This window comes from Mesoplodon bidens (assembly GCF_964165515.1).
Source record: "Mesoplodon bidens genome assembly, chromosome: 12".
NCBI classification, from domain to species: domain Eukaryota; kingdom Metazoa; phylum Chordata; class Mammalia; order Artiodactyla; family Ziphiidae; genus Mesoplodon; species Mesoplodon bidens.
In genome coordinates this window covers 51,141,796-51,153,585 of record NC_138168.1, presented here as the reverse complement: position 1 = coordinate 51,153,585, position 11,790 = coordinate 51,141,796, and the positions used below count along the sequence as shown (strand labels likewise).

General features: G+C 44.9%; 1 protein-coding gene and 1 long non-coding RNA gene across 2 annotated transcripts in view; one reads left to right on the top strand and one right to left on the bottom strand.

Annotated features, from left to right (window-relative positions):
• Nucleotides 1–701: 701 nt before the first annotated feature.
• LOC308626476 lies at nt 702–9,914 on the top strand. The gene is made up of 3 exons (XR_014017255.1): nt 702–3,796; nt 5,368–5,494; nt 8,840–9,914. It is a non-coding gene; the product is annotated as an uncharacterized lncRNA (long non-coding RNA).
• Nucleotides 5,504–11,790, bottom strand: part of DCBLD1 (discoidin, CUB and LCCL domain containing 1) — a 72,079-nt gene continuing 65,792 nt past the window's right edge. Inside the window, exons 12-15 of the mRNA XM_081251572.1 lie at nt 11,319–11,403; nt 11,042–11,091; nt 9,921–10,040; nt 5,504–7,569 (exon numbers count right to left, since the gene is read on the bottom strand). Coding sequence (XP_081107698.1) covers nt 7,052–7,569; nt 9,921–10,040; nt 11,042–11,091; nt 11,319–11,403 — 773 coding nt within the window. The 3' untranslated portion in view covers nt 5,504–7,051. The remainder of the gene's footprint in view (nt 7,570–9,920; nt 10,041–11,041; nt 11,092–11,318; nt 11,404–11,790) is intronic.

The window sequence follows — 11,790 nt, the reverse complement described above, 5'->3', positions numbered from 1 at the left end:
GGCATTGCTTTGGAATAGCTGCTGAGAGAGATGGAAAAAGAAGTGGATCCAAGATAAGTGAAGGGGCTGAGGAGTAATGAGCCCCAGGTAAACTGGAAACTGGGAGTTGGTAAGAGCCCCTGTGTGAACAGTTACGCAGTGTTTTTCTGCTGCAGTGATGGAGATGTGAAGATGGTTTCCTGAAGGGCACTTACGTTGTCGGGGCCTCAGGTTTGGCAGTCCAGAGAGATTACAGAGTGAAAATGCTCAGACAAAACAGTTCAAGTGACGGATGGGGAAGAAGAGGCAACTGAAAAAGCTTAGCAACCAGAGGAAAACGACGGGATCTAGGCATTAAAGAAATTAAATTAAATCTCTTAATGAGATCAGTGAATAAGTAGGATAAAAGGGGAGGCATCAGAAGAATTGGAGGTTTTGAGCAGAGACAGAATTATTATTAAGATTTCAGAGCTGGAGTTCTTGCTGATAACAAGTGTGGACGTGTGTGGAGGTGGTTTAAGTGAACTGAAGGTTTCTAGAGTAAATGTCAAAAAATCATACAAGTGACCATGTTGGACACTGAACTGTTCAACATGATCAACAGAGGAAAAACAGAGAAGAATTGAGCTAGGTGACAGTCCTCAGTCAATGGGGAAAATGGCTTGGAAGACATTAGGTGACACACGGAGAAGAAAAGGTGGTAGAGCTAGCCGGCACGAGTATCATAAAGGCAGAGGGTTTTGCATGGGGCTGAAGGAGAGAGTGGATGGGGAAGTGGGAATCGGGAGGAAGGTGTGCATTGTGGGATGGTTGAAGAGAAAAGGCAGCCTCCACTTGAAAAGGGCTAAAAGAAATGGTGTTGGTAGACAATTTAGACTTCAGATTGGGCAGAAAGAAAAGGAGACAGTATTTATTGATCACCTCTTTATGCAAAACACTGATATAATTAGTCTTCACAACAGCCCCTTTTTTGTTTTTGTTTTTGTTTTTTTTTTGCGGTACCCGGGCCTCTCACTGTTGTGGCCTCTCCCATTGCGGAGCACAGGCTCCGGACGCGCAGGTTCAGCGTTCACGGCTTATGGGCCCAGCCGCTCCGCGGCATGTGGGATCCTCCCAGACCGGGGCACGAACCCGTGTCCCCTGCATCGGCAGGCGGACTCTCAACCACTGTGCCACCAGGGAAGCTCCCACAACAGCCCTTTTATAATCCTTTCCACTTTAGGGATTAAGAAGTGGGTTTAAAAATCACCAGTGTTAAAAGATACACTGAGGCATATTAAAATTTTTAAGAGTTTATTTGAGCATTTTTGGATTCTCATTGGGTAGAGACAAGCTGTAAGTAGTTAGGAGCACTCCACCAAAGGAGCCAGAAGAAAGACTTAAAGAAAGTATGAAAAGTATGAAAGCAAAGAAAGGAAATTATTTGATTGGCTAGAGCATAAAGACTAGTTCGCTATTTGTGACTGGTTGTCCTTAGCTTTCCATTTCATAACCTTGAGTTATTTACAGGCTTGGATTTTGGTTTGCTTACCTAGGCTGCCATGGCATTAGAGCCACATTAGTCTCATATCCTCCTTGTTTAACTAATTTAACACCAGTATAATGTGCCTGAAATCATGTATTTAAAAAGATTAAATCCCAGATTAAACCTGAGTTCTATATGGTTCTAAAGCCTGTGCTATGTGCAATAAATATGATCTCTTCTGTCTGTTGGGGAGGTATCATTCCAAGATAAGAAAAACTGTCTATGAATTCCTGGGTAAAATAAAATCAGAATTCTTTAAAAGGCCCAGCTAATCTTAAGAAATAAAGGGAAATACCCAGGTATCAGAATCAAAGAAGAAACTGACAAGTAGAGTGACAAGCACTGACTGGAGCTGAGGCTCTGGGCATACTGGGGTTGGGGAGGGTTTCAGTTCCTTAGATGCTGGGTATTTAACCTCCAGGAAGGGATAGGAAACAAGATTTGGGGTTAGGCATGGCAGGAACAGTGAAAGAGTGAACCTAAAAAAATCTGTCCAGTAAGACAACAAAGGATGAATGAATGACCCTGGGTGACAAGGGCAGTCTCCCCTGAGGAATTAAAACCAGGGGGCTGTGCTGCACACAGGCTTGGGTCTAGACTTTCAGTATAGTCTAGGAAGCACCAATCCAATTAAAATACAAACCGGTGCAGGGTGGGTGATACTCCTGGTATTAGGGTTGCCAGATTTAGCAAATAAAAATTAAAGGACATGAATACTTTTTTAGTATAAATCTGTCCCATTGCACAGAACATACCTGAACTAAAGAATTATTTGTTTTTTATCTGAAATTCAAACTTAACTGGGTATCCTGTATTTTATCTGGCAGACTTACCTGGTGTACCTGACAGATACAAATTCGAAACCCCTCAGAAAGGACATTGTCATGAAGTTTTCACAAGGAGGAAAAAGCCCTGCTGAGGGATGGCTCACGATCAAAAGTCTGAGACCACACAAAGACACAAACCATCACAAACAAGAGTCGGTAGAAACAACAAACAGGACAGAGCCTCAAGAACTTCTGCTTGTTCATTCACTGAGCAAATACTTCTTGAACACTGTCCTAAGTGCTGGGAGTATGCAGGGAACAAAACGGACAAAAGTCATTCCCCTCATGGGATATGGTCTAGTGGGAGAGTCAGATAATAAGCAACAAAATAAAACTGTGCCGGATTAGCGACACACATTAAGGAGAAAAGTAAAGTAGGAAAGGAGATAGAAAATGTGTTAGAGGAGAAATGTGCAGTTTTCTGCCAGGGAGAGGAAAGAAGAGGTCGTGGAGGTTTCAGTGGAGTACAGACCTGAGAGAGGTAAACGAACAAGCCGTGCAGCTATCTAGGGGAAGAGCTTCCCAGGAAGAGAACAGCAAGTGCGGAGTGTGTCCCTGGCATGTGTAGGTGACAGCCAGAGGGCCCACGTGGCTGGCATGGGGTAAACAAGGTGGGAGAAGTGGGAGATGAGGTCAGAGAGGTCACAGCACGATGGGGGGTGCAGATCACGGATTTGTCCTGTCCAACACAGTAGCCACATGTGGCCATCTACATTTAAATAAAGGAAAATTCAACAAAATTAAAAATTTATTCCTCAGTCACTCCAGCCACATTTCAAGTGCTCCATAGCCACATGTGGCTGGTGGCTACCCTACTGAGAAGCTCAGAGAGTATTTCCATTCTTGCAAAAGTTTTACTGGACAGTGTTGACAGAGCCTTATAAATCACTGCACAGACTTTGGCTTTTACTCTAAATGAGATGAAGATAACAGAAAAATCGAAGAGAATGTAAAATTAGTAGGTTTCAAATGATTAGAAGGAATCAAAGCCAAAGAAAATACCAAGACAGTGTAGAAAAAGGAAGACTTGAAAAAGAATCAGTAGACCGTCCAGAAATTTTTTTATAATTGACATTAAAACCTCAATGATTAAACAGCCGATTAGATAGCAGAATTGGGAATTAGTAAACTGGAGTGTAATATGTAATCTTATACAGTGCTTCATGTGGGCCAGACGGCACTCTGAAAGCTTCATTTAATCTTTATAACAGCCATAGGTAGGGGGAGAGTATTTTCTTCCCCCAGGTAACAAGCAAGGAAACAGGTGCAGAGAAGTTCTGGTGCCTTGTCCACCATGCACTCAACAACTGTGCCATGTTGTCTTTCAGGAATTTACCTAGAATGCAGCACAGAACGATAAAGAGATGGAAAATAAGAGGGAGGAAGAGACATGGGAGATAGAATGAGAAGGTCCAATGAGCATCCAACAGGAATTCCAGGACTGAATAAAGAAAACAGCAAAGAGGCAAGTAGTATTGGAAAAATGGGGCTGAGACTTTTTCACAGTTGATAAAGATGAATCCTAAGATTCTAGAAGCACAAGTCCCAAGTGAATACAAATGAATTTATAGCCCAACACAAAGTGGTAAAATTGCAGAATACCAAAAAGCAGAGTGAAAAATCTTTAAAGCCTCTAGGGGAATTTATTCCCAGAATAGGGAGAGGCTGGGCGAGAGACCCATAGTGGGAGATGAGAGATGTGTAGCGGGCCGTGAACACAGCAGTGTGGCTTTGAGAAGGGCACTGGGTGACGGGATGGGCTGTGTTTTGGGGAGGGACTGCTAGCTGGACTGTATTCAACCCTAGCTTCTCATTAGTGGGACTCAGCTCCTCCCCGTTCCTGGCAAGAGCCTAGGCATGTGCTCTCTCTTAACTCAGGTAAGTACAGGGTGAGCACTGCTCTCAGAACCTTAATAAATATTTGGTGCATGAATGAATGCAACAGAAGCATTTTGAGAATAGTGAGGCCAAGCTGTTGGCTATACTTGGATTGCTGAACTGATGTATGTATTTATGAAAGGCCTTGTGGTGATGTCTTTATGAAAGGCTATTCATGGTGTCTATAGTTGTGCATATAATATAAATTTGATTTTAGTTTCTACTAAGAATCTAAAGCAGTGTAAGATAAACACAGAAGAATCTCTAGCATCCTTTCCAGAGGTTTTCTACGCTGATTATAAATATTGGTGCAAGTGTAAATCATAGCAGTAGAACCCAGAGCACTTTCAGCAGCCTCTGTGGACAGCATAGTCTTGTCAGTCAGAGCAGATGTGTTTCCACCACAATTGTAAAAAGTGACAATGCAATCTTTGCCTCCCAATAGGATTTGATAACAGAAAAAAAACAGACAATTGCCTAATCTTATGTGCTAATGTTGCAAAACAATGGAAAAGAAAAACATAGTATTTTCCTGCTCTTATCCTCTAGTTTAGGCTTGGCTGTGTTGGGTGTATCAGACTTTTCCACTGCCCATCCTGGGCTACACAGTAGGCCATTCTGAGGAAGCGGTGCTCCAAAACAAAGTCCTGTTCTCCCACTTTCTGTCATGATTAGATCATGTATACAGGGAAGAAATGTGATAGATGGACACAGCCCCACTGTAAAGAAGGCTGTTTTTATGGACTAATATTTTAATGTTAAAAATATATACAGCCCAAATGTTGTCACAATTCTTACCTGTAAGCCTTAGAGGAAGGCACATTCACATCCTTGTTACACATGAGGAAACTGAGGCTCAGGGTTATGTAATGACCAACTGAATATACAAATGGATCATGGCCATACCATAAGTAAAAACGGAACTCTGGCTGGTAGTGCACAGCGGTAAGCATGGGAAACCAACTCATCATCCATAGTCACCAGACCAGAACCTGGCGGCCTGCTGTAAGTCAGACTTGTAGGAAGTCTACAAGTTGTACACTGGATTGTTACTTTTTGTAAAAATCCAGGAAGCCAAACTAAAATGCATGAAACAATCGACCCCAAATCGCTAAGATTTTATTAATAACTGACAGCGTCCATAATTTTTGTCCCCAGTTCCAACTTAGGACCAACCAGAGGAAGCCAGATATGCTCCTTCCACTGCACCACTTGCACTTTTATGGAGGCTGAGCCTCAAGTGCCTTCAGTAGCCCAGCAAGCAGGACACCAGTGAGAGACTGAGGTACGTACGTTGGTTTGGCATAGTTTATTGCAATTAGTATTTGTAGAAAACCATGTAAACTCACAAGGTAAATGGTTTAACCTCCACAATAACCACAGATAGTCTGCTGTGACCTTCCAGCACCTCAGTATTCTAAAATTTATGTTTCACAGAAAGTCAGTCATGTAAATAGGATTAAAATACATTTTTAGGGAAAGGATCTTTTTGGTCCACATTTCCTATTAAAATAAACAAACATACACTTTCCTCTTTGGCAAAAGAGGTTAAATCCCCCCACAGTGAACTCACAAAGCAAACTCAGATAAAAACCACTGAACATGAGGTACAGCTGAAGTCTGGGCTAATCTGGAATTACAGACACATACTCGAGGGGAAATTTTTTCTTACAAAATTAGTTCAGTTTCCAACCATCTCAGTAGAAAAGCTCTATGTAGATTTGGCCTCAGTCACTTGTAAGAACACATGTCAAGTAACTTTTTTTGTGTTTCAGAGTACAATGTGCTATTTCTGAAGAAAGTCATGAAAAGTGTGGGTGTCTGACCTCAGCAATATTTTTAATCTGAGGTACAAAAGCATCTGACACAGTAACTTACAGCGTAATTGCTGTGCCACCTTCATTCAGTTTGTTGAGAGAGCAGTTTTGGTTGCCGTTAAGTCTCAGCATTTGGCTTTGCAGACAGTTTGAAAAGGCAGACTAGCATGTGAAAGCAAGTATCTGCCAGGCCTGAGGTGAGCGAGAAGCAGTGTGAAGGCCAGCTGCTCAGGAGCCTGGTCGCACAGGCTGCGGGCAGCGAGGCCCCTGCAGGCTCCAGAGACCTCCTGCACCTTGCACGCCTTCACAGGCGCTGCGCGTCCCCACCTGAAGTAGAGTCTAAGGGACTGGCAGCTGCTGAGGTGGTATATTTTGTTTGTTTGTTCTTTTTCATCTACAGTCATAACTGCAAACAAACAACCACCCTGGTGTGCTTTTCTTGCTTCAAGTAATTTCATTCCTTCCAGGAGAAGAATGTTAACAATGCTTTTAGTTCTCGATATCAAAGGAAAGGAAATGAGCCATAATAACAACAAGATAAAGTTTAAACAGACCTGCTGCTAACACACTATCAGATAAAATATCTTTAAAAAGTGAACATACTATTATATACGTTTTTGCAACAGCTGCATTCTCCTACATAACCTCCGTGTAGAACCAAAATCTGCGCAAACTTAAGTTACTTTAATTCTTGTTAAATACAACTCTGTACAGATTGCACATTTTACACCGAAGCAGCTTGGTATCACAGTTAGAGAAATGAAAAATGCCATCTGAAAACTTTCATTTTTCTAGCCCCACAAAACCCAACAGACGCTCGCCCTAAGGGTCAGAACGAAACCAGCTGCACAATTCTGTAAACAGTGGGGGGGGGCACCTCTACGACTCCACCGCAGGATCCTGTTAAACCACACACACGCGCGCGCGCGCACACATACTCACTCTCGCGCGCGCGCATCTCGCAGCTTCCAGGGCCGCGCACAGCCCGGCGCTCAGTACCACAGCAGCTTTCATTCACAGTGTTTTCACAGCAGAGCGGTCATGGCCGTCTGGTTGAGGGGTCTGAGGCAGTCTCTGGGGGCCAAGTAGGCAGCGTTGGTCGCGGGGTTGACCTGTGGCTTCTGATAGGCGGGATCGGCACGCCCCGCGGCTGAGCCGCCGCCGCTGCCGCCCTTGGGCTTGTCGTAGCCCGGGTCCGCGGGCGCGGGGCTCGGCGGCAGCTGGTAGCCGGCGGCCGGGGAGAAGGCGCCGGAGGAGAGGGAGTGCTTGTGCGCCGGCCCGGGCCCCGGCACGCGGTAGCCGCTCCGCGCCGAGAAGGTGTGAGCCCGGGCCAGGTGCCGCTCCACGATGGGCGTGGCGTACTCGGGCTCGGGGTTGGTTAAGGGCAGGGCGTACTCGTGGCGGCCGGCCGGGAGGGGGCAGTCGTAGTGGCCGCCAGCCTCGGCGTCCGGCCCCGCCTCGTCGGCCTCGGTGTCCATCGGCCGGAAGGTAGAGCCCTTCCTGGCGACCGTTCCGGTGCCAATCATGAGAGGCTGCTGGTAATCTGAAACCCAAAGGGCAGACGTTTGTGCACCGCCCCCATACACCCACAGACCGGCTGTCTGTAGAGGGGGTGCTCTGCTGAGGGCCTGACATGTACCGGGCAGGAAGAGAAAGATGAAGATGTAAAAGGCACAGACGCCACACTTAGGGGTTTACATAACTACACAGGTGCTTTAGGAAGCCTCAAGGCTCCGAGGAACCTAGCGAGGCGGAGCTAACCTCTAACCACACCTAGGGATAGGAGGGAACAACTTCACGGGGAGCTCTTAGGCTGACTCCTGAAAGGCCACTCCTGGAGGTGGAGGTAACACTGTCAGGAAAGGGAAAAGTGATTGAACAACCTGTTAAACAACCATGAACATAGAGTGTGATGTGGCCAGAGCATGAGGGACATGGAGGAATTTAATAGGATATGAAGACCAAAGTAATAGGTTGGGGGCTAATGATAAGGATAAAGCTCAAATAAAGCTTTAGTGAGTCTTTACTTGGTGCCAGGCACTATTCTAATGACATTAAGATATCAATTAGTTAAATCCTCTGGAAAAAAAGTACTATGAGGTAGGGACTATTACTCTCTTTTACAAATGGAAAACTGAAGCAGAGAGAGATTAATTTTTCCAAGATTACACAGGTAGCAGCCAGTGGGGCAAGAATTTGAACACGTGTCCCAAGTGCGAGCTATTATCCATGTGCTAGATCATGGAGGGCACTGAGTGCCTTGCTAGGAAGTTTGGTTTAACGCTGTAGAAACCTGCAAAGATTCTAAATTTAGAGACTGGCAGAAGAGGTAACCGTGGAGGGAGACTGAAGAGGGAAAGATAAACCAAAAAGCAAAAAGCAGAGAAATGAGACATATAAGTCATAAATTAGGGGACTGGCAGCAGCTCTGGAAAGGCCACACTTTGGGGACAGGTATCAGAGGAATTTGTCACCAATGATGTAGGGAGGGTATGACCAAAGAGGACACCTCCCAGATATTAAGCCCTGAAAACTGGGATGCCCATTCAGAAGCCACTTAGAAAAGGAATGCACAGAGCACACAGGTTAAGGGTTAGGAACGATGGGTTCAATTCTGGATGCCCTGAGGACCCGGTGACGCTTGCAGGAGATGACGTCCAGCAGGCAAGAATCACTGACTTACTGGGGAGCGGGAGGGGAATCTGGATGTGAGCTGCAGAAAGAAAGGAAAGGAATGGCTGCCGGGAGCTCTGGAGTGTAGTGGGTGAGACTGCAGATGAGTGGAGGCAAGAGTGGGGCCTTGCATGTTTCAGGTGCCCAGAAGGACCACGCAGCGAGGAAGGAGAAGAGGCTGGACCAGAAGCTGAAGGAGAGTGAAAGGAGAGGGGCTCTGCGCTCTCCTCGCCTCACCCCCAAGGCAGAGCTTGAACTGTCCGAGGAAAGGAACAAGAAGATGGATTCTGATTGGAGAACTGCTCCCTTTGCCCCTGAAGCAGGTCAAGCAACCTTTGCATTGGTACCTTTCTGACTTTCATATATAACACACACCACCTGGGAACTTCTGGTTCAGTAGCCCTGGGGCATGGCCTGAAAGCCCACATTTCTAGCCAGCTCCCAGATGCTGCTGCTGGTCCTCAGAATACAGTCTGAGTAGCAAAAAGGTAGAGCAGTGCTACTCACAGTGGTCTGTGGATGCCTACCTGTCTGAGAACTGTTTGTGACAGATCTGTAAAGAGATAAGTGCACAAATGGGTAGAAAGTGTTCAGATCTTGCAGCAATTTGAGAGTGATTTTATGTCCCTTGAATCTAATTAAAAAGTTAGAGCTTTGTATTTTATGTCTTTTTAAACATTTACTGATTTATACTGTATTTTACAAAAATTTTAGTCCTTGATGGATTAAAGAAACAAAAGGCAAAAAGTGGATCCTTCCTCACAAATCGTTTGAGAAGCTTGACTCTCAACAATGGCTTGTCAGGGACCTTGAGGCCATTCTAACAGATTCCTTCATCTCCTACCTCCAATTCGTCAAGGGCAGGAGCTATGCTCAATTCATCTTTCTAGTCCCTTTTTCCTAGTGCCTTAATCAAAACCTTAGTAACAAAAACAGATTAGTTAAGGGCTTCCAGACTTCATTGGTACTTCAGGACCATTGCTCTGGGTGTCATTAGAGGCCCTGCAGGTGTAAGAGCCTTGGCTGAATGGGGCTTTTGGGAAATATTTCAGTGTCACTTTGTAACTCTTTGCAGAGCACAGAGAGAAAACGTCACACATTACTGATTTACTAGACCCCATCTAAACAAAAGATTTTGGTCTTATTTCTCTCCCTGGTCTCCCCTTTCCCATAAGCAGCACCTCCTGGCTAACAGCATGGTCACGGAGACTTGGTACCTACCTGCCATATCACTCGTGATGAGATCCAACTTTTGTGTCATCTCCTTTTCATTATCGTAGCTGATGGTAAACTCAGCTGACTGATGCCTGGCAAAGGGATATTTGATCTGCTTCCAACAGTCTGGAATAAAGATAACATGAAACAAACTAATCTCTCAGAAGTGTAACACATTTACTTCACCACAGGTTCCTGGTTAAGTCAGAGGTCAGGCTGCCTTTTGCCAGCTGACTGTGACAGATGCACAACCACAGCTCTCCAGGTATGTGTGGTGGACACAGCATGATAAGGTCACAACAACAACAGCACACACCATCCCAACCATGCTTTCTGCTCTGCAGGTAAAATGTATTTGTGTACCCATCAGGTCCCAGATTATCCCTAGGTTAGACCACCTGGCCAAGGTTTTCCCTAATCTGCACTGACATGGTGTTTGTGACCATGAGGGGTCAATGCAGCTGGCTGTTTAGCGTCTCTCTCTCTCTCTCACTCTCTCACTCTCTCTCTCTCTCTCACTCTCTCTCTCTCTCTCACACACTCTCTCTCTCTCTCTCTCTCTCTCTCTCTCTCTCTCACTCTCTCTCTCTCTCTCTCTCTCTCCCCTCTCTCGACTGCCGCTGACTCACTGCTTGGGGATCCCGTGTTCTCTCTCTCTCGACTGCAGCTCACTCATTGCTTGGGGATCCCGTGTCCTAAGGATTTTCTGAAACCCGCCCTGCCTAGAGTGAAAAATACAATGGAGGCCTGAAGATGCTGGGAGTGCCGGGCAATGTCCAGTTCACAGATGGGGATTTTATAACTTCTCCTTGGTGACAGGCAGCGTGGTGATGTAAATTCCAGTTGCCAAAAAAAAAATAATTAATTTTGATAAATGATGGGATGATGTCGAACAAAAGTAAAAACTAAACTGGCTATGAAGATTCTGAATTAAGAGACAGGATACAATATACTCCTTCCTGGTAGATTTGTTAACTTAAAGCTATTAGATCTTATTTCTTAAACCATATAAGTGTGGGTTTTAATCAGGATCTGCTGATTAAAAGCGCCTAATCATGCTTTTAATCAGCAGATTCTGTCCCTTTCTCAAGGACAGAATAAAACTGTAGATAGTTTTTTCAACCAACCTGTTTTCTGAGCCTTAGCTGGTCCATAAGGATTTCCTTTCTTCTTCCTCCTATCAAGACAAAAAAATCCCATTGAAAAGATTTCTAAATGATAAGTACTGTTCATAAAATAATACATGATATTTTCTACCTCTATCCAACTTGTTTTTAAAATAGAAGTTCACATTTTATCTTGGGAGAAGTAATGCTGCTTTCTACACATGAACATACGAAGAGTAAACTTTTGTGATTGTTTACATAATTAGAGAAAAAAAATTTTTAATGTGAAGTCACATACTTTCTAAGGACTACGAAGATTCCCACTCCAGCAACCAGCAGGACGAGGAGAACCAGTGGAGTAACAATAGTTATGACGTTTAACCCTAAGAAGGGGAAAAGACATCGTAATACAGCAGAAATGAACAGCAACCAAATTTCATGATCTAAAACTGAATACTGATTTGAAAGGTCCTCAGTGGTTTAACATGTGGGGGACAAGAATACATGCTAGGCATTTACTGATATTGGAAAGCAAAAAGAGAGGATTCAGGGCTTCCCTGGTGGCGCAGTGGTTGAGAGTCCGCCTGCTGATGCAGGGGACACAGGTTTGTGCCCCGGTCCGGGAAGATCCCACGTGCCGTGGAGCGGCTGGGCCTGTGAGCCATGGCCGCTGAGCCTGCGCATCTGGAGCCTGTGCTCCACAACGGGAGAGGCCACAACAGTGAGAGGCCCACGTACCGCAAAGGAAAAAAAAATATATAAAAAGGTAT